This window comes from Haliotis asinina, chromosome 16, assembly GCF_037392515.1.
Source record: "Haliotis asinina isolate JCU_RB_2024 chromosome 16, JCU_Hal_asi_v2, whole genome shotgun sequence".
Classification (NCBI taxonomy): domain Eukaryota; kingdom Metazoa; phylum Mollusca; class Gastropoda; order Lepetellida; family Haliotidae; genus Haliotis; species Haliotis asinina.
The window spans coordinates 39,616,695-39,640,998 of NC_090295.1; the positions used below are offsets into that span (position 1 = coordinate 39,616,695).

General features: G+C 40.4%; 1 protein-coding gene across 2 annotated transcripts in view; it reads left to right on the forward strand.

The window, feature by feature from the left end:
• LOC137267861 (tensin homolog) overlaps window positions 1-24,304 on the forward strand; it is a 163,445-nt gene that overhangs the window by 73,975 nt on the left and 65,166 nt on the right. The window contains exons 5-8 of one of the 2 annotated variants that reach the window (XM_067802297.1): window positions 10,962-11,110; window positions 11,571-11,754; window positions 12,639-12,662; window positions 15,632-16,069. In XM_067802297.1, the coding sequence (XP_067658398.1) occupies window positions 10,962-11,110; window positions 11,571-11,754; window positions 12,639-12,662; window positions 15,632-16,069 (795 nt within the window). The remainder of the gene's footprint in view (window positions 1-10,961; window positions 11,111-11,570; window positions 11,755-12,638; window positions 12,663-15,631; window positions 16,070-24,304) is intronic. The other variant, XM_067802298.1, reaches the window with a different exon arrangement.

The following is a 24,304-nucleotide window of genomic DNA, read 5'->3' on the forward strand; positions in this document are numbered from 1 at the left end:
GCTTGTTCTCATCTCTGAATGACTGGGTGGTCAGTCTCACCAACATGGTGGACATGGAACACGGCTTGTTCTCATCTTCTCTGAATCATTGGGTGGTCATACTCACTGACATGGTGGACATGGAACACGGCTTGTTCTCATCTCCTCTGAATGACTGGGTGGTCAGTCTCACCAACATGGTGGACATGGAACACAGCTTGTTCTCATCTCCTCTGAATCATTGGGTGGTCATACTCACTGACATGGTGGACATGGAACACAGCTTGTTCTCATCTTCTCTGAATCACTGGGTGGTCATACTCACTGACATGGTGGACATGGAACATGGCTTGTTCTCATCTCCTCTGAATCATTGGTTGGTCATACTCACTGACATGGTGGACATGGAACATAGCTTGTTCTCATCTTCTCTGAATCACTGGGTGGTCATACTCACTGACATGGTGGACATGGAACATGGCTTGTTCTCATCTCCTCTGAATCATTGGGTGGTCATACTCACTGACATGGTGGACATGGAACATGGCTTGTTCTCATCTCCTCTGAATCACTGGGTGGTCATACTCACTGACATGGTGGACATGGAACATGGCTTGTTCTCATCTCCTCTGAATCATTGGGTGGTCATACTCACTGACATGGTGGACATGGAACATGGCTTGTTCTCATCTCCTCTGAATCATTGGGTGGTCAGGGTCACTGACATGGTGGACATGGGACACAGCTTGTTCTCATCATCTCTGAATCATTGGGTGGACATACTCACTGACATGGTGGACATGGAACACGGCTTGTTCTCATCTTCTCTGAATCATTGGGTGGTCATACTCACTGACATGGTGGACATGGAACATGGCTTATTCTCATCTCCTCTGAATCACTGGGTGGTCAGGCTCACTGACATGGTGGACATGGAACACAGCTTGTTCTCATCTCCTCTGAATCACTGGGTGGTCATACTCACTGACATGGTGGACATGGAACATGGCTTGTTCTCATCTCCTCTGAATCACTGGGTGGTCATACTCACTGACATGGTGGACATGGAACATGGCTTGTTCTCATCTCCTCTGAATCATTGGGTGGTCATACTCACTGACATGGTGGACATGGAACACAGCTTGTTCTCATCTCCTCTGAATCACTGGGTGGTCAGGCTCACTGACATGGTGGACATGGAACACAGCTTGTTCTCATCTCCTCTGAATCACTGGGTGGTCATACTCACTGACATGGTGGACATGGAACACAGCTTGTTCTCATCTCCTCTGAATCACTGGGTGGTCGTACTCACTGACATGGTGGACATGGAACATGGCTTGTTCTCATCTCCTCTGAATCATTGGGTGGTCATACTCACTGACATGGTGGACATGGAACATGGCTTGTTCTCATCTCCTCTGAATCATTGGGTGGTCATACTCACTGACATGGTGGACATGGAACACGGCTTGTTCTCATCTCCTCTGAATCACTGGGTGGTCATACTCACTGACATGGTGGACATGGAACACGGCTTGTTCTCATCTCTGAATGACTGGGTGGTCAGTCTCACCAACATGGTGGACATGGAACACGGCTTGTTCTCATCTTCTCTGAATCATTGGGTGGTCATACTCACTGACATGGTGGACATGGAACACGGCTTGTTCTCATCTCCTCTGAATGACTGGGTGGTCAGTCTCACCAACATGGTGGACATGGAACACAGCTTGTTCTCATCTCCTCTGAATCATTGGGTGGTCATACTCACTGACATGGTGGACATGGAACACAGCTTGTTCTCATCTTCTCTGAATCACTGGGTGGTCATACTCACTGACATGGTGGACATGGAACATGGCTTGTTCTCATCTCCTCTGAATCATTGGTTGGTCATACTCACTGACATGGTGGACATGGAACATAGCTTGTTCTCATCTTCTCTGAATCACTGGGTGGTCATACTCACTGACATGGTGAACATGGAACATGGCTTGTTCTCATCTCCTCTGAATCATTGGGTGGTCATACTCACTGACATGGTGGACATGGAACATGGCTTGTTCTCATCTCCTCTGAATCACTGGGTGGTCATACTCACTGACATGGTGGACATGGAACATGGCTTGTTCTCATCTCCTCTGAATCATTGGGTGGTCATACTCACTGACATGGTGGACATGGAACATGGCTTGTTCTCATCTCCTCTGAATCATTGGGTGGTCAGGCTCACTGACATGGTGGACATGGGACACAGCTTGTTCTCATCATCTCTGAATCATTGGGTGGACATACTCACTGACATGGTGGACATGGAACACGGCTTGTTCTCATCTTCTCTGAATCATTGGGTGGTCATACTCACTGACATGGTGGACATGGAACATGGCTTATTCTCATCTCCTCTGAATCACTGGGTGGTCAGGCTCACTGACATGGTGGACATGGAACACAGCTTGTTCTCATCTCCTCTGAATCACTGGGTGGTCATACTCACTGACATGGTGGACATGGAACATGGCTTGTTCTCATCTCCTCTGAATCACTGGGTGGTCATACTCACTGACATGGTGGACATGGAACATGGCTTGTTCTCATCTCCTCTGAATCATTGGGTGGTCATACTCACTGACATGGTGGACATGGAACACAGCTTGTTCTCATCTCCTCTGAATCACTGGGTGGTCAGGCTCACTGACATGGTGGACATGGAACACAGCTTGTTCTCATCTCCTCTGAATCACTGGGTGGTCATACTCACTGACATGGTGGACATGGAACACGGCTTGTTCTCATCTCCTCTGAATCATTGGGTTGTCATACTCACTGACATGGTGGACATGGAACACAGCTTGTTCTCATCTCCTGTGAATCATTGGGTGGTCATACTCACTGACATGGTGGACATGGAACATGGCTTGTTCTCATTTCCTCTGAATCATTGGGTGGTCATACTCACTGACATGGTGGACATGGAACACAGCTTGTTCTCATCTCCTCTGAAACATTGTGTGGTCAGACTCACCGACTTGGTTGACATATGTTATTGTATCCCAGTTGCGCAGATCTATGCTCATGCTGTTGATCACTGGATTGTTTGGTTCAGACTTAATTATTTACAGGCTCAGTGACTGCCATATGCCTGGCTGAGTGCGGCATAAAACTAAACTCACATACACATATGATTCGCATTGTTACCCGGCCTGTTGCACATGCTATGTCATTTAGAACCAGTAACCCGCTGAAACAATGGACATAGTGCACTATATTGGTATAGGACTGAATGTTTGCTCCAGTAATGCTTGTCATGAGGTAGTAGTCTGTAACAAAAATGTATGCAGATCGACGTGCAGGTGGACCAATGGAGCCAGTAGGGCTGGCACTGTGAATTGTGTTACAAGCACTTACTGTGTAAACCTTTGCAAGACCTGATATATTGCACATGTATATCGCAGCTATTGTTAGGTAATATTCTGTTATACACCATTTAGCTGTCTGTGAAATACCCATAAGTAGCAGTGCATTCAATACAGACATAATAATATGTAGGCATATGATAGGGCCAGTGAAGTACATGAGATCTGATGGCAAGGTACACATTGGGGCTTTAGGAGTGAGTCATCTGTATAAGGAGGTTGTGTTAAGAATGAATGTTGATGATCAGATATAAGAATTGTAGGCATTCAGAGAAAGGGATATATTTCAGTTATCGCACATCTATGGTGACATTTGTATTGATCAAGTTTACACTGTGTGGTAACAAGATTTGACATGAATGTCTGCTTTGGTAAATGTGGTTTTTTGCTGTAACATGTGAGACCTAAGTGATACTTTTTTGTCAACATTATCAATGTCACTCACTCACTCACTCACTCACTCACTCACTCACTCACTCACTCAAAGTCTTGTTAAGCAACAATCAAATGATGTTTTCTGACCCATAATGCATTGGGGAAATAAGCATGAGGTTTAGGGACTCCAAGCCTTAGGTGAAACAAGTATGTGATGCTGGGTGACTTTTCTTACTCTGAATCCCAGCTCTACACAGCCATGACATGTACAATATAGTAAACAAGGCTGGGTGAGGACATTGCTCATGAGCCCTTTCATCATCATTGGTGTGGTATGTGACCAGAATAGCTCTGATGTAACATAGTGGGGATGCCTTTCTTTCCTTGTACAAATGTCATTTATATACGAAGGTACACACAGATTACCATGATAAATGGGAGTGGTTCTTGATTGTATAATGCATGAGACATTATTTTCCCTTGTGGTGTTTTATTATTGAATTAAAAGAGTTTTGTGGGGAAGTAAAGTTAATATGACAGCTAGCAAGGGCAGTGTTAGGTGAGATGTCTCTCAGTATACCAGTCCAGCATAATACTCAGCATCTTTGACTTCTTTGAGTGGCATTTTAGAAGCTAGGAGGTAATGTCACACTCTCGTAATGTCACACTCTCGTGATAAAGAAGTTGGTATGCATAATCTTCGTCAAATCTTTGTTTTGTTGTCTCACAAGAACAAGATTAGTGAATAGCAAGTTAATTTTGAGACACAGCTGTTTATGACTTTGCCATAGTTTAACATCAAATGAACAAATTTGCTTAAAGAAAATGTATTTTATGTTGATATTCTTTGTTCATTTGTTCAACCATAATTATCACTGCAAGACAATCTGTGATTCATTTCCAGATCATGTGTTCAAGAAATATCTGAGTCTATTCAGAGAATTAATCATTTACTCAATTATGATATTACTTGACAATTTATTCAGGGGTATGACTGTTCAAGGTAGTTGTGGACAATAAGGGAATTTTGTACAAAGGATCATTTGTTCAAGGATGTACAGGTCTGGAATTCACTGGGCAGTGTCTTGGGGTATGAAAAACTCACCCATTTGTTGAAGGACCCATAACTCTTGACATCACAGGACAATGTTTCAAGGGAGGAATGGTCGATGGACTGGGTGTACAAGGAGAAAATGCTCCTGGACATCACAGGGCAATGTTTTGGGAATGAAAAACTCTTGACATCATAGGACAATGTTTCAAGGAAGGAATGGTCGATGGATGCTGACAAAACTTTAAACTTTTGAGTAGTATATTACCCATTGGTTTAACGCAGCAAGTTTCAATGGAATGACCTGAAATAACAGGAAGGATTGCAGGAACTAACATTATTAGAATCACTCCAGAGTTGTGATGGGTTGACTTGTCTATGAACAAGTTACTAGATGGAGACGATTCATCTTGAAACTGTGAGTTAATCGTTTGTGAATGGATATGTGTCAGAATTTTCTTTTGGAAACTTAGGAGCTCGAACACTTGTTCAAAGATGAACTATATCAGTGGTAGAGTTGGTGTTGAGCCATCACTGTAACGATTTCCATTAAGTACATCTAATGGATACACTACTCAGGAACAGAAGTGCCTGTTTGTGTTTCTATTTCTGGTTGGAGATCTCTTTGGGACCCTCTTGTCGGGTATTTTGTGAGGCTGCTGGGGCACCTGCGGCGTATTTAAGGATTCCATAAAGGTACTAGTCAAACTTATTGAGACGAACTGTATAGATATTTGCATAAAAGCACAGGTGAAGCTGGACCATTCAGCTGAAGACTGGCTTATTGTTTAATACCACACTGTACTATTCTAGCTCCCTGACAGTTCCCTGGAAACAGTCATCACGACTATAATGTCAGTAAATGGTTTTGTTAGCAACGATCCATATGGCATGTGCATGATGACGAACTAGCTAACTGTCTGTCAAGTCAATGACCCAAAAGATTAGGCCCTGATTTCTCAAAACAAACTTGAGTCAGTTTTGACTTAAGTTTGAGTTTTTACTCAAATTTGAGAAAATGGATTTCCCAGAATGAACTGAAGTTGATATTAAACTCAAAAATAGTAGACAGAGCTTGGTGGATTGATTACTTGAGTTGTTCAAGCTGTTTTTATTAGAAATGCAGTTGAGTTAAATAATTCCTGTTTCAAAGTGTCAAACTCTGTTTGAAATTTGAGTAAATTTAAGTTTGTTTCGAGAAATCAGAGCCAATCGATTAGGTTGCTTATTTGAGCATCATTGGTTGCTAAACACCTGCACTGTATGTCAACACTCCTGAGCTTTACCTGCCTTGGAATCAGCTGGTGTGAAGGGTGGTGGGGGAGAGAAAGGAACCTTTTATGAGAGCTTCATATGGTATATGCCGCTGTAGGAGTCTTTTCCTGCAGATCGAGTGGACTGTTATTACATGAGTCAACAAAACAGAATTGCTAATATCAGGCACATAGGGGTTATTAGCCAAGTTTGTTTCTGTATTACGGATAGCATGTATTAGAATAGACAGTGTATGCAAGCTGTTGGTTTAGTCACAAGGGTAATAATATCCTTGTCATTCAGTGTTATTTTTCAAACAAAAGAGGTTACTCATTTTACTCGCTGAAATAACATTTTGCTTTACTGAATTGTCACTCATCATCTATGTTCTTGTACAGCAATGTCCACGAGAAAACCCACTTATTTTAACTTACTTGTAGTGTACAGTTTATTAATGTGCCATTGCAGTGATTCATGGAGTTAATTCAGAGTAGTTCCTGCAGGCATGTTTACCAGATGATGAGACCAATTTAATCAGTCAATCTTCCTCAAGAACATCCCCATGTCCCAGTTAGATATTCATGTGGTTGTGTTACAGTCTACTCTTACTTGTTACAGATTTGTTATCATGGTGTACAAATATGTAAGGAAAATTCAAACAGTTCAGTTTTGTGGCCACCTAGTTCTGCATTATATTTTGTCTCAGTTATTATTATCCACATTAAGGCAGCGATGTAGCTCGAATATGCTGAGTACAACATAAAACAAAAATCAGTCCCATTTTATTAAGGCAGGTATGTGTGGAAAGCATCTTGTTTTTCCACCCGTAAATGCTCATATCAACTGAGCATCATGCTCCATATACTTCATGCACCTGTCGCCATCCCACTGTCTTCAGTCACTTGTTCTTTGCATAGCTATTAATGGTTTTCAAAGGACTGAAGTCCAATATTTCGATCATTTCATAGAGCTAATAAACTTATTTCCACAATGATTTAGCATTGTGTGTTTTCTGTACTAATGGTCTCAACAGACATGTAAACAGCTTGTTCAGAACTTAGTTGTAGAGTCTTTGTCTTGAATGTAAGGTGACTATTCCTGTATGAAGGTCCAGTAAGCATGTGTGGACATCAGCCATAATTGATCATGGGTACTTCTAGGTGTTTGTGTCAGTATGGCTATTGTGGATGTATGTTTGTCTCGTATTGACAGATGTGGTTGTCCGGGTTGTGACAGGTTTGGTGTTGATTGCAGATATTGATAAGCAGGGAAGAGGACAATTTGTCCGTTGTCAGATGTGTAGGGTCGGACATTGTCAGGTCAATGCATTCATTGTTCCATATTTTGTGTTTGATGAATGAATGGTTCAGTTATAGTAATTCATTTTGTATTTTTACAGAAATTGTTTAATATGAATGTCCTTAGTGCATCATTTAGATACGTTTTGAATCAACATCTTCTTCTAAATCTTTGTTGCATGTGAAGACCACAGGCCCATATACATATAAATATTCTTATTCCAAACAAGTATTTACATGCAGTTGTCATTGAGCTGAGGAAATTTATTCTGTTGTCCTTAAAGTTAGTGAGTGAGTGTAAGTGGTTTTGCTCAACTATTAGCAATATTCTAGCAACATCACAGTGGCAGACACCAGAAATGAGCTTGTATCCATATGGCAATCGAACCTGACCTTTCGGCTTGGTAAGGGACCACTTTCACCACCCAGCTGCCCACTGCCCGAGTGTCCTTGAAGGATAGAGAAGCTAGATACAAATATCTGAATGAAACAGAACAGTTTTTGTTTCATTCATGGCTGAAGCAGTCAAATCTTCTGAAAAATCTCTTTTAGATAACAACAAGACCAACGGACATGGATACCAGCCTCTTGCCAACGTAACTGATGTAAATCGTATTTACTAATAACAAAATGAGTATTGTGTCAATGACAGTTGCCAGGTTTAACAGTACTTGAATGTTTAGACCACAACCAGACTGGTTTGTGACGGTGGATTATTGATTAAGGTAGGATATCAGTTCGAGTTCACACACATTTTGTACACTGCACCAAAGGTATGGATTTATTAGTTATCTTCAAGCTTGTTGTTTGGGTACTGTGAGCAGCAGAGGTCAGAGGACTGATATAAGGGTCCATTCATTGACGACAAGGTAATAAGTCTTTTACAGCCACAGAAACCAGTGTAAGGAGGCTTAATTATTCATACTGTATTGTAGTGACTGGTGGTTAGTCGGCTTTCTTTAACTGTGATAGATTGAAGCTTTGAAGTGGCACCTCAAGTAGCTGCTCCCACTTGAACTATTAGAAACATAGGTTTCATTGGGCATGTGTTGCGCTGGGTGAGGGTGGTGTGAGAAATGCAAAAAATGAAGTGAGGATTTACTGTGTTTCCTGGATATGAACTGCAGATTGTTGTGGATAATAAGTAAGTATTGGTACTTGATTCAGGGCTGATATGACATTTATTCCCACTTGTATTGTGTATTAATTAACAGTAGGTGTATAGGAAGAATATTTATATTTATCTTACCACACACATTAATGTTATTTTCTGTTATTTTCAATGGAATCCGCTTAAAGTGAATAACATTTTCTATGTACTCAGCTGGGAATGCTGGCTGAAGTTATATGGTAGTAGTAATTCTTTATCTTGAAAAACATTGAATGATGTATGATGTGTGAAAATTACCAATGTTATGCGAATGTGAAACAGTGTAAGTGTGATAACTCTAAATCAGTTTTCCTTGTCTGTAAAATTTAGCAGTGGCTACAAAAATTTGCCCTATGACCAGTACAAAATTTACATTGAGGTAAACAGTAAGAAAAAGATGTTCTTCACAGGTCCCATGGGTTGTACCCTCGATGTTTGTGTATGTTCCCTGAGTCTGAAGGGCAAGAGACCATAAACAAATATTGAGGATACTTCAACCCATATTCCCCCTCGTAACCGGTGGACAACTTGCATTGTATAAAGACTTCTTTCTGTCACAGTGTCCTATTATTCACTGTTGATATGGCATTGCTTCCTTGTCTATAATGGGTCTGAATAGGTCCTATTTATATCAGCTGTGTTAATCTAACTGGGGTCCTGTATAATTTTTCTTCAGGTTTGGACTGAAATTTTCTGAAAAAAAAAATGTGGACACTCAAAAATCATTACTTTTAACTATTTTGTGAATGTACCTCAGGCATAGTTCCTTAGAAAATCTTTGGATGCCATTATTACCTAATCGTTAGGAGTGTTCAGGTATGTTCTTTCTTCAATTACAGACACATGCTGTATATACTATGGTATTCTTCAGTTTTCTTTAAACCATTGTTTAAAAACCTGATGGTTGATAAGAAAATATGAAGGTGAAGGAATTTCAGCTGACACTGATCCAATAAGAATGTCATAGGTGTGTTGAAGATCATTGCCTTGCTTACCCTGTGTAAGTCTACATTGTTGCTTAGGTGAGATAGTTGAGTGTTGCACATGTACACCTGAGATAACGAGGTGCTAGTCGTCAGGTAAATCCCAGGTGTAAGTACATGTGAGATTGCTGATATGTACCTGGAATGTTGATTGTTCCTGTTATTGGTGCCAAGTAGGTGCACTCTGCTGTGCTGGAACAAAACATGCAGAGAGCACCTTTTGTAGGGCTTCATGTATGTGGAAAAGAAGGGATTTGAGCATGTATGGATAGAAATATTGAGTTGTTTGGGGTGCATAAATGTGTGTATTTTGATGAGGTGGATGTTTGAGTAGAAACATCCATCCATCCATTTTTGGGTAGAAACATCCATCTGTCAATTTGTCTTGTGATTGTGTTAGTGAGCACTAACTAAACCCTTAATGCTGGCAGACATCCTACTGAATGAGTTGAGTGTGTCCCTTGTAGCCCCACGTCTTACAAGAGCGAGTTAACTTGGCCACCTGACCCATTCCACATTGAGTGAGTGAGTGAATGAATTTACTGAGCTCCCTAAACATAAGCTTGATATTCAAGACTCATAATTACCTGTAATAAAAACCTGAATTTAATCCTGACCAACTTCAAAGCAAGATCTGCAGTAATCATAAAATATTTACTGTCAGTGGTTGATGGCCCTGGTGAAGCCCGATGTTCTGTCTCTTATAGCCATATGTCAGACTGCAGTCCTTCGGCAGACATCCCTGAAATATGAACACTTAGTCAACTTTAGGATCGACTTCTTTGTCCATTTAGAGTGAGATACGATCATTTTTTGTCAGTGATCAAGGGAGAGAACCCTCATTTATGAATCCTTATGATGGATTACATCCATAGATTATTCATAAAGGAATTCCTCTTTGAACTATATAATGAATTTCTTTTATTAGAAAGGATTTAGTGAACTTTTGATGGTGTAATTTTCCATTGTGTATCCTGTGCAGCAAATAAGTGTGCAAGAACAAGCACCTTAATTATACTTCAGAAGATTGATATTGACTGCTTGTTGAATGGATGGAAATGTCAGAAGGAAGAGGTCATTGGGCATATATCATGCAGAATTCAAAACACATCTTCCTTAGATGTTCCTGAAACCTGATCAGGAGTTCAAATCCTGATTCCCTGTCTTGTCAACCTGATATCCGAGCTTGAAATTGTCAAGATCATAGACTTACATCATTTAGAGCTTTTTTTCTCACTTTTAATCAATACACAATGTAATCACTGAAATTCAGTTCAAAAGCGTGTTATACTTAACTCACTTACTGCCCCAGTCACTTCAGTAACTTCAGTATGCATCATGCCTGAGGTGGTGTTAGATAGCAAAGTGCTCTAGTGGTTTATGTGCCCAAACAAAATTATGGTGACCAATACGTTTGTTTTTTATTCTAATGCCAGTTTCTATTCATTTCAGGCTGAGGAGTTGAACACTATCATTGGAAATGCCTTTAAAATGGCCTATGCCCAGCAACGTGAGAGACAGCCGACTTTCCACGAGCTTATAGAGCAGCAGGTTCTGGAGCAGCAGGCCAAGTTCCGTGAAGTGCAGGAACAGGAGAAGAGGTGGGTACGTCTTGGAGTGAGTGAGTCAGTGAGTGATACACAACATGAATCCCCATCAGTCTGATGAAGTTTCAAAAGGCTTCCTTGTTGATTTAGGAGTCGTAGTCTGCCTTCAGCACTGAGCCATGGATCATTCTCACAACAGGTTGAATGTTTCTATCATGAAGTGCAATATGTATGTTCCCCAGGGAGTTAAAAGGAAATGGAAAGTTTGGTAGTGTCCTATGACTTGGGATAGTAAAGTATGTAGCGCAGTGAGCAGGCAATGTGCCTGGATTTGAGTGCCATATAAGCACACTTTTACCAGTACCATTACTATTACATAGCCAGAATATTCCTGGTGTCGTAACAAGCACATTTGTGTTTCCTTCAAGATGATTCTATAAAAGCACCATGAGTAACGGGGTGGTATTGCTGATAATTACGCAACATGATCCTGTTTCTTGGAACTCTTCTTCAGGGCTTTACAACAAAAGCTTAACGAAATAGCAACTCCTACTCCTTTCTCTGAAAAGGCCATTCAGAGGATGGAGATGAGACGACAGATCAGCGATGAAAGTTTACAGCAGCAACAGCAGCAGCTACAACAGCAACAGCAGGCGGAGCGAGAACGAGAGTATGTTGTAGGGAAGAACAAAGTCTGGGTAGGTGAAGACAGTGAATGCTTGGATATCTTCCCTAGAATAGTTCTGACACTGAGCATGTTGAAATGTGGTACAGATTAAAAAAGTCAAACAGGCAGATGCCCTTGAACCAGAGTCCTGCTATTAACAGGATTCCTGTTATTAACCTGGAACTTACGTGCCCCCTCAAAACTATTAATCACAGCCTTTGTCTTTAAACCCAACCCGAGCCTCGTAAAATTCAGATCATTTTTGATAGATTACATATTAATATGAACTGAACATATGAAAGAGATACAATGCTGGGAGCTGTAAGAAGATGAAGGAATTTATGTAAACTTGTAAATGATATTATTTCATTGAAGGGCATGTCAGCTGTTGAAATTCACCTCTGATGAAGATGTTAAGGATACGGTTATTTAACTGAAAGGTTGACAACAGTATAAAAAGCTACACAGAAACATTGGTGTACACACAAAAATCCACAAGTTGTTATCATACAGGTTTTCTTATTTACTTACTATCTTCAAAAACACCTCTTAAGCAGTCTTTCAGAAGTCATTCCACTCTTTACCCCTCAAGCATGCCATGCAAAGAATATTCTAGTCAAGAAATCGTGTTTGTATTCGGGAACTGCTTCTGTACCATGTTTCTATCAACTTTATTTACAGTTCTTGCACTTGTTTAACATCATCATATTGTTACACCTAAAATAAATCTTTAGAAATAATGATTCTATTCATGCACAAATTAATCCACATTTACATCGCTTAATGATTTGAAAGTCTTCACACAAAACCATTTACAAACAACACAAAGTTCACTTGTTGTTTGCGCATGTGTTGTTTGGACGTCATGTGACCTTGTTTAGGCATGTGTCTGTCAAGGTTGAGTTTCTATTGCAGCTTTCATTACGCAGTCCTAAGAAGGTAATATATATTGCCTCGTACTCCCTACTTTTCCCGTATCGCATGATCTGCTTCGGTCATACTTCATGTCATACATATTACATGCTTGATATCACTTGGGATAACATGATCACGTCTGATTACATGATCACATGACTGATATCTTCATGAGTATATGATCATAAATGTATGTGCTTCACTTTAATTTGCTGCTCACATCACTTTTCAGTTTTCGCCCTCCACACCACAACCTTTTCTTATGTAGATTAAAATTATGGCTGGTATAACTGGAATTTGACTGTTCATCAGATTTATATGTTGTAGGTCATTGTTTACTATTCTTGTTAGATTATGTCCTGTAAACTCTGTTGGGGGTCTGGTAAGTTGTGTCTGGGTCAAGTTAATTTTCTGGACTTTAGACCTTATTTATTTTAGCAGAGTTATCTCCCTTTGACCTGTCTCCTCAACTTCCCTATGTGTTGTGATACATGTGTTATGTTATTGTCTGTGTGTGCTGAATGTCTTAAGTTTATTTACTTTTTATGGCCATATTTCATGACAATCATTTTATTTTATAATGAGGATATTTCTCATCCTTATAAATGGATTTGAAGAAGGTAGCTGTTGGTTTCTATAAACATCAATAAATAAATTCTGAGGCTACAGATGTAGTTGATGACAAGATCTTTTTCTAAGAGGTCTAGAGTTGTGGCAAGTCAACAGGTGTGATCACACTAATGATTTCCACCAACATACCCACAGTATGGAAGACATAGCAAGTAACTGTTCATAGTGATGTCCTTGTATCTTGTGATATCATTGTATTGGTGTATAAGTGTCTGTGTTGTATTGATACAGTTCACGATTATCGATACAAAAATGATGATTGACTGCTTTGGAAACATTTTAGTATCTGACATCTTGGATTTGAATCTGAGTTTTGTCTTGATTATGTTCAGTTTGTCATCTAACATCTGCTCTGTGGGTTTTGCCAATGCGGTAAATATCTAAATACTGAGAAACAGTGACTCAAGAGTGGAAAACCAGTCTCACTCACTCACATCTGTCTGACTGTCCATACTGTTTAGTTCTTTAATCTTGAGACTATTCCAATGCACCAAATCTTCCCAAATTCGTATTTTCACACGTGTGAATTTTCATTTATATTGATTAAAGGTATCAACAGAGATGGCTAACACTTTTCAGGAGAAATTAAGATGATGTGATTGAAGATTGAAAAACTCATTTATAGCTCTCATTCAAGCTAGATATTAACACATAACCCAAGTAAGTGAAGTCAGTAGCCTTCCTTACACTGCTTAATCTGACTTTGCAGTACTAAACAATCAGGGCCTAGATTTTGGAAGCTCTCTTAGCGCTAAGATCATCGTAAGTGCCATACATTAACATTAACCTACGACGATCTTAGTGCTAAGAGAGCTTTGAAAATTGAGACCAGTGTATCAAGGCTTGGGATATCTATAGTGGGTAAGGGATGCAAATGGATTGCCTTACTGTCTAGAATGGAATTTGCTTTGCCTAGTTTCATCCCTTAAGAAAACCAGGATTCGCTCCTCATGGGTTCAATTCTACGGTCTGTACTTAATTATACTAAAGCCAGTGCATGTAGTACACATAAGTTATATTGAAGTGGGACTCCTGGGACCTATATTGCTTCAGATGTCCTCTGACATCCACAAAGATGCTGTGTAACTGAAATATCATTCACAGCAGTGTGACACCCACTGAGGTAGCAGAGGATGTGTGACAGTGTTGGCTACAGCTTTTAGAGTGACACTGGTTATTCCTGCAGCTTCTAGTTAGGTAGTTTCTATTGGATTTAGTGTTTGAGTGATGATTAATTTTTTAGTATTGTTTTGTTACGGTGTATATGAGTTGATTTGAAAATATTTTATGTGTACTTTGGTGAGAAGCTTTATTTATTTGAACATATACACACAATAGAATCCATCAAAGAAAGAGTTAGAACAAAACCTAGTGTAAGTCTCAGAATTTTATTATATTGTAAGTGGTACTTCAGTAAATATAACACACTGCATCACACCATTCACTGTCATATAATATGTCATGCAAGAGGTGATATCAACTTGAAATATGAGAAAATCATAACAATGTGCATCACACTCCTTGCTATTATATTGAGTGTCGTTGCAAGAGGTGATATATACAAGATATATCACCAAAACGTGAATTGTCACTAATATGCAGAATGCAGATTCAGGATGCAAACTGACACAAGTAGATTAGCAGACCACCAACCCAGTGGCCACAAGACAGACAGATTCTACCATGCCTTATGTATCCTCAGGGGGCAGGTTTAATTGCAGTCTGTTTGATGTATTCCTATATTATGTGCATAGCTGTATTACTCATTTTATCCTGTCAGGTTAACGTAACAGCCTATGCTGGTACATACAACATATATGGGATAATGTAAGCACATAAAGCAAGGGGTATGCACGCCACCAGGTACTATCATGCATCAGAGATACTATAGCAGCACCAGTTAGTGATGTGTAACCCTCCAAACAAGCACTATCACTTTTAATGACTGATCACTGAATCACTGGCTCGTGTCTTTTGTAATATCAGGTATTTCATTAACACTACATGGAAGATCAATAACATGATTTGGGAATCCCTAAGATATCATTAGTTTTTCAGGTACCTTATTTAGGAACAAGAAATGGACTGTTTTCTATATTTCTTTATTTAAGATCGACATGTTCTTTCATGGATAGATTGTTTCAAATTTTTTGATCAGTGAACTGAGTATGTTGTTTTAATATATGCCTGCATTAATTTTTTTAAAATATTTTTCAAATCATCTTTAGGAAAATAACTTCACATCTGCTCTGTTACTTGTGTTTTTGCAAATTTATGAGAAAATCTTTGGACACACAGAAATGTGATTCTTCTGACAGTATTTTGGATTAAATGTATAACATCTGTGTTTTATGTTTTCATAGGCCAAGCAGATTGTGGAGCGTGTACGTCATCGGTCACCCGTCACAGACCCATCGTCCCCAGTCCACAGACGCACAGAATCCCCACCCCCAACATCCAGCTCCACCAGTCAGATTGCAACACCGAGGTCAGCCTTACAACTGGCAGCATCCAAGCGCAACTCCACTCCTCCACAAGTGCCATCCCACAATTCCCCACATCACTCCCTCACGGTGGCAGCTATACGAGAGTCACTGGATAATTCTAATAATTCAAACAAATTCAAAGGTTCGCCAGTGACTGCTCTGAAGGATGAGATAGACCGGAGGTTTATGTGTAACGGCAGTTCCCCCAGCCATGGTGAGCGACCTGTCAGCATGGTCACACCCAAGACACAGACTCATGTACAAGAAGTGCGCTTTCGACATTCAGTATCGGAACAGTTTAGTCGAGAAGATCGGGTAAGTTGTCTGAATACTCAATGCCTTTTTACCTTGGTTCAAGTGTCAGTGACTTGAAGAGGAAAACAATATGTTATGATGATGATACTGGTAGTGATGAATGCATAGCCCATTTGGTCAAGTGTTTGCCTGCGGAAGAGATAGTGCCAGGGTTTTGGGTTGGTTGTTTAACCCTGCACTTAGCAATATTCTGGCAATATGGTGTCTGTCTATAAATAATCATGCGTCTGGACCAGACAGTGTAGTGATCAACAGCATGAACATCAATCTCTGTGACTGTGATATGGCATGTGTCAGCCAAGTCTGTGAGTCTGACCGCCTGATCTGTTAGCTGCCTGGATGTGTTATCAACTCGTTTCTCATTTCAACCCAGAAACCAATATCGACAAATCTACAACAGGGATTGGGATAGAGAACTTTGACAGTGGGCCATTTTCAACATTATTAGCCATTTTCTGAATTTAGAATGGGCCACTGCCCTTGTATCAATAGTAAACTTCAAAATTTTAATGGGCCATGTTTTCTTCTAATGTACAAATGGCCCATGCCCCTGGCCCCTGCCTTTCTCAATCCCTGCTACAATTTGCCATACTTTGACAGGAGTAAAGTTCTTTCGGTTACGGTACAGTTCAGTTACAGATTTCAGTTTCTGAAAATGATGACTCTGTTACTCCTTTCTGTGTTACATTGATAATTACACAAAAGAAAAGGATGAAGGTATGTTTATTTCACATTCATATTTGTAATAATTAGGTTTCTGTGTCTTATTCTCATTAGTCTTGTCAGTATTATTCATGCAATGGCAACTTAGCTGAAGTGTCAAGTAGGTGATCTCAAAAGGCATATGCCGTTGACAGCATGGTCTGAGGCAACTGATCCTTTTCTTAAATAGAAACAGTTTTAAGTGGATTTGGTGATGGACTGGGTTCATACCTGGCAGCTTATCCAAACTGCAAAGAACAATAATTATCTTGTCATGTGAGTATTGGTAGCCAAGTGGTTAAAGTGTATACTTTATCCCACCAAAGACCAAATTCCCAAAATGGGTACAATGAATGAAGTCCATTTCTGGGGTCCTCTGCTGTTATTTTGGTAAGCTAACATCACTTCATACCATGTGCAGATGATAGGATGTCAGGAGAGGATTTTAAGGAGCTTCTTTCCTTGGAATGTTATGGGAGACAACTTTTGGATGTTTGTCTTGGTTCCTGGTGTACAGTCTATTGAAGCAGTTGTAGAATCATCATTTTGTCATGAAAAATTTGCTTATAATTTACCACAAAGGGATATGCTCCTGGTCACAACACTCTGTAATTCATTGCTGTATGTTGAGTGTTATACCAAAGCCTTTATAAACTGAATAATCACCCATTGACTTTGTGGGATTTGGCTCCTGTTGCTACCATCTGGAGTTTGTGACTAGAAAACAGTAACTTGAATAGTCTTTGATTATTATCTTTGCTCATGTTTTTCTTTGGACAACACACACTTCATAGAATAATTTATTCACACAATACCAGCAGGTTTCTAGGGAGTAATTCTCCAAACTGCTTTCACAGTCTGTAGGATCAGTTCGTACCACAGCTGTGATTCAAACAACAGCTGTAAATAAGTGTCAGATATATTTCAGTTTGGCTTCTAGTATCACTGATGACAGCTTATTTCCGGTATTACTATAGACTGTCTCTATCTCCGCTATATCTGTCATTTCATGTCAGAAGAACCATGCATGACTGGAGCTTCTGTCTAAAACAGTGGTTACCAGTTTGTACTTCAATACAAAAGCGCAATCCCAAATATGACATATGTTACATTTGATCACTTTCTAAATGGCATTGTGTAATCATAACATTCAGTCCAGGGGATCCGTGCTAATTTACACTTTTTAGAAGGGTACACAAAATCCACAGTATAGACTACCAGTGTTCCGACTTTCATTTTGTGGAAGTTGTGGTGGCTGAGCAGGTTAGGCGGCTGACTTTGTGTGCTGGTGATTAGGTGCCTGACTCTGTGGGTATGGGTTCAAATCCTGGATGGGACTCTATCAAGAAAGTACTAGAATTGTACCTTAATAAGAAATTGTAATCTCATGTATGACATATATGTTACAAGGATTGAAAGAATGAGATTGTAGTAAATACAGTCACTCTTTTATTTGTTATTTTTATGGTCACACATAGGGAGATTATGTACTTGGCTGTGCAGGCATAGAAGATTTGCATGCTTGTTGTAAGTGGACAAAAAATGGGCCTTTGGATGTCATAGTAAAATTTGAAAATCAGTATCATGTGGATTGCTGATACCTTGAATGACCAATTTTCTATGTGACTAGGTGTAGCTCAAGCAAAGATTAACACTGCTCCTGTCTCTTTGGATCTGAAAGATGTTTCCCTTTCTTTATGAAACAATAAATGAACTGTCCCAAATGTAGGATGGGTTAAAAGGGTATTGTAAAAGATTATCATGAAAAGAACCCACATGTTTGCTTAGTGTAAATGGAGACTTCACTTTTATACATTGGAAGCTGTCAAAACCGGCATCTGTCCAACCTGGCAAGTTGTCAACACCGGCATAAAATGGCTTGTACATTTACCATCAGCTCTACAATCCATCACTTTGTCTAAACCGGATTATCTCTTCAGTCCTAATGAATGCCAATTTAGACAGCTTCCACTGTAGAAATATGGTACTTCTAGGACATAAATAGCAGTAATGAAATGAAAGGAGTCAGGTGTCTCCATATTTCCCAGTATGATCTGTATTCACTTAAAGAGGATTTCATGTGCCAGACATTAACATGGTTAGGGGAAAGCTGAATAAATAATGAGCACTTACTAAAATCCCTGAGTTTAACTGACAGCTGACTTGAAACACTAAACTCATTGAGTTAATCACACAATGATGTGATGGGGAGGTAATGTAACCTAGTTTGTATGCAGCTACAGGCCTGTCACTCTGAAGGTGAGGTGAAATGGGTTTATCATAGTACTTGGAAATATTTCACCCATATGATGTGCATGCATAAGTATTTATGGCTGCTTGTACTAGCCACGACTTATGCTGTTTATATAGTGCAAGCTTGCTGAGATACCATGCCGCAGTTAAACATGAATACCCTGCTCAGACACATTATACTGACTCCAAGCTGACCAGTCCTTGTTGTACCCATTAATGCCAAGAGCCAGACAGGGAACTACAAGTACCATGTTACATCGTGCACCTGTCGGATTCTGTAACCACCACTGAGGTGATCTGTCACTTTGAAGACTTGGATTCATTTCCTGACAATGGTACGACTACACTGTGCAAGGTTTTGTGGTATTCCAGCAGTGGGTTTAGGTCAATTATTAACTAAACACAACCATTCACTTAAATCAGTAAACACTTTGCTACCTTATCAAGGATCACAAGCAAGTCAGATGGCCATCTTATTAAAGCAAACCATCTAAGGAGTCCACAGATACAAATACCTGAGTGTTAAGTCTTGAGGACTTCACAACCCCAGTTAATTTTGAACTGTGAATATGCACATTTTAGCTGATAGCTGTTGTGTGTTCCTGGAATAAAAGATATTTTTGTATTAATATTCCTTCCTGTTTATTCTTAGAGACACAAAATCTAATTCTGCCGTATTTCATTTCATTGGGCAGATGTTATTTTATGGATTATTAGAATCCCTTTTTTTGGATTCCCTGAACCAGTGCACTTCATGCTCAAGAGGTCATGAATTAGGTTGTTCAAGCTCACCGGTTTAGCAGATGAACCACAAAGCATGTAGTTTTGATCCAACAAAGCATTCTTTATAGCCTAGAATAAAGCATTCCGAGAACTCAACAACATAGGGCTAGAGGGGTATCAGTGGAATTCTTTCTTATTTCTGCTTAGGACTATATTTTTGGAATGACAACTGGAATTTGTTGATAATCTCGTGGGTGAGCTTACATGTGGTATCGCAGACAAGGAAAAAGTCCTGCAGTAATCTCAGAGTAGTCTCACAGTAATCTTGTACAAACACCACGATTGGTCACTCAGCACATGCGACATATTCTCATTGTTTGTTTTGTGTCGGGGGAGGGAAAGTCTACATTCATGTCTTTTTGGCAAATGAAATTCGTTCATGCAGTCGGCCAAATTTGTTTGAGGATGGAGAGTTGTGGATTTTCCTAAGTTTGTAATTCAAAATTAAATTTCAACAAAGAGAAGCATTGCTGTGACATCAGCTGCATATTATTTTCACTTTTTTTAAAGACAAAAGTTGACATAACTCATTGGAACTTAGAGGCATGCAGGCAGACAATATTTACTATGAAATGCCAATTATATATGTTGACTCAAGTATAATTGATGTAATGTTGCTCTATTGGATGATTTGATATGTCCTTCCAACCCCATTGTGATATTAATGGAATATTTCTAAAAGCGTTGTAAAACCATACTCACAACATGCAATATAGCCTGCTGGGGTAGGCTAGTGGTTAAGGTTTTAACTGTCTTGAACAGTTTCATTCAACTGGGTAATTTTGGGTTGTGAGGTGACTAAAATATGGTTGAACTAGCATGTATGCCGCAGTGACCGGGAACTAAATTTGCTCCTGAGTATCATCCCATGTTTACAAGTTCTTTGGCCATTGATAATTGCAGTGTAACAAACACTGAATATATAATCCTTCAAAATATTTATTCTTGAACTTAAATAATAATAATAATAATAATATGTAATTCCAATAACAAATATGCCTATTTCAACCTTCAAATAAGACAAGAGTTGTACTTTGCAGTAATACCCTTCATGATGATCCGGGGTAGAAAAGTCCTTCAGCAGCCCATGCTTGCCATAAAAGACGACTATGCTTGTTGTAAGAGCCGACTAATGGAATCAGGTGGTCAGGCTCGCTGACTTGGTTGACACATGTCGTCAGTTCACAATTGCGCAGATCGATGCTGATGCTGTTGATCACTGGATTGTCTGGTTCAGACTCGATTATTTACAGACCGCCACCATATAGCTGGAATATTGCTGAATGTGGCATAAAACTAAATTCACTCATCCTTCATGATACCGCAGACTTAGTTCAACAACAGTGATCAGTGATTCCCATGTTTGAGTCATTATTTTCCATTACAAACACAAAATTTCATGGTATCAAAGATATTAAGGAATTAAAGGTGTCTGTACTACTAGTGCAAGTTAATGATGTTGTATATTGTAATATAAAGTGCTCATTGATCTATCTTCGTAATGTGTTTAATAATATGTTCATATTTCCATTCAATTTTGTTTTCATTTGGCACAAGGAAATCAGACATTTTTTTATCGTATGAAAGTTTATTGTAAAATAGAATGATATAGATATATTTCTCCTACTTAAATAATAGTCTCAGATACTCATTTTTCAAAGTCACTAAATCGAAATTCTTTTCAGTTATATTATTGGGTATTCAATAACTTAGTCAATGGTAGATTGGGAGAGAAGTATGTAGAGCGGATTGCTATTTCCACAAATACACATTGATCTTAGTGAGTTAGTGTCGCTGAATGCCTATTCTACCCCGGACCTTCATGGGTCCACATTGATCTTAATCTGCACGACATCAGGTCTAACAAGAATTTAAATTCAACTGAAATTGTATATACTCATGTCTAGCATTACTTTTTCACAATCTTGGATCTCCAGAATTGCCATCTCCTGCCTGTTAATTGATCTCCTTAAGTTGGACTGCACAAAGTACACAATATATATAAGAAAATTCAGTATCGTCCAAATAAGGTACCATATAAGGAACACTTTTTAGTAAATGCTTAATGTAACCAGCTCAAATCATATGAAATCGAAATAATTCAAGATCACATGTGTCTCTGATTTTATCTGAATTAGTGAGGACACAGATGGTATCAAATGGGCTTAATTGGTTGTGATGCTAAAGAGATGTGACTTTCAACATAAATTTGGTGGCACACATACTAACCAACTAGATAGTCTGGTATATCCAAATGATTCCCAATGTAACCCATCTGCTTAGATGGATGCTCGTGGTCAGGCTATATCCCAGCCTTTCCCATCAGCATAGATTGATGCTCTGGGTCAGGAAATACCCCAAAATGTCCCGTCTGCATGCACATGGTCAGGCTATGTCCAAGCCTTTCCCATCAGCGTAGATTGGTGCTCTGGGTCAGGAAATATCCCAAAATGTCCCGTCTGCATGCACATGGTCAGGCTATGTCCCAGCCTTTCCCATCAGCGTAGATTGGTGCTCTGGGTCAGGTAATACCCCAAAATGTCCCGTCTGCATGCACATGGTCAGGCTATGTCCCAGCCTTTCCCATCAGCGTTGATTGATGCTCTGGGTCAGGAAATATCCCAAAATGTCCCGTCTGCATGCACATGGTCAGGCTATGTCCCAGCCTTTCCCATCATTGTAGATTGATGCTCTGGGTCAGGAAATACCCCAAAATGTCCCGTCTGCATGCACATGGTCAGGCTATGTCCCAGCCTTTCCCATCAGCGTAGATTGATGCTCTGGGTCAGGAAATACCCCAAAATGTCCCGTCTGCATGCACATGGTCAGGCTATGTCCCAGCCTTTCCCATCAGCGTAGATTGGTGCTCTGGGTCAGGAAATATCCCAAAATGTCCCGTCTGCATGCACATGATCAGGCTATGTCCCAGCCTTTCCCATCAGCGTAGATTGGTGCTCTGGGTCAGGAAATATCCCAAAATGTCCCGTCTGCATGCACATGGTCAGGCTATGTCCCAGCCTTTCCCATCAGCGTAGCTTGGTGCTCTGGGTCAGGAAATACCCCAAAATGTCCTGTCTGCATGCACATGGTCAGGCTATGTCCCAGCCTTTCCCATCAGCGTAGATTGATGCTCTGGGTCAGGAAATACCCCAGAATGTCCCGTCTGCATGCACATGGTCAGGCTATGTCCCAGCCTTTCCCATCATTGTAGATTGATGCTCTGGGTCAGGAAATACCCCAAAATGTCCCGTCTGCATGCACATGGTCAGGCTATGTCCAAGCCTTTCCCATCAGCGTAGATTGATGCTCTGGGTCAGGAAATACCCCAAAATGTCCCGTCTGCATGCACATGGTCAGGCTATGTCCCAGCCTTTCCCATCATTGTAGATTGATGCTCTGGGTCAGGAAATACCCCAAAATGTCCCGTCTGCATGCACATGGTCAGGCTATGTCCCAGCCTTTCCCATCAGCGTAGATTGGTGCTCTGGGTCAGGAAATATCCCAAAATGTCCCGTCTGCATGCACATGGTCAGGCTATGTCCCAGCCTTTCCCATCAGCGTAGATTGGTGCTCTGGGTCAGGAAATATCCCAAAATGTCCCGTCTGCATGCACATGGTCAGGCTATGTCCCAGCCTTTCCCATCAGCGTAGATTGGTGCTCTGGGTCAGGAAATATCCCAAAATGTCCCGTCTGCATGCACATGGTCAGGCTATGTCCCAGCCTTTCCCATCAGCGTAGATTGGTGCTCTGGGTCAGGTAATACCCCAAAATGTCCCGTCTGCATGCACATGGTCAGGCTATGTCCCAGCCTTTCCCATCAGCGTAGATTGATGCTCTGGGTCAGGAAATACCCCAAAATGTCCCGTCTGCATGCACATGGTCAGGCTATGTCCCAGCCTTTCCCATCAGCGTAGATTGGTGCTCTGGGTCAGGAAATATCCCAAAATGTCCTGTCTGCATGCACATGATCAGGCTATGTCCCAGCCTTTCCCATCAGCGTAGATTGGTGCTCTGGGTCAGGAAATATCCCAAAATGTCCTGTCTGCATGCACATGGTCAGGCTATGTCCCAGCCTTTCCCATCAGCGTAGCTTGATGCTCTGGGTCAGGAAATACCCCAAAATGTCCTGTCTGCATGCACATGGTCAGGCTATGTCCCAGCCTTTCCCATCAGCGTAGATTGATGCTCTGGGTCAGGAAATACCCCAAAATGTCCCGGCTGCATGCACATGGTCAGGCTATGTCCCAGCCTTTCCCATCAGCGTAGATTGATGCTCTGGGTCAGGAAATACCCCAAAATGTCCCGTCTGCATGCACATGGTCAGGCTATGTCCCAGCCTTTCCCATCAGCGTAGATTGATGCTCTGGGTCAGGAAATATCCCAAAATGTCCCGTCTGCATGCACATGGTCAGGCTATGTCCCAGCCTTTCCCATCAGCGTAGATTGATGCTCTGGGTCAGGAAATACCCCAAAATGTCCCGTCTGCATGCACATGG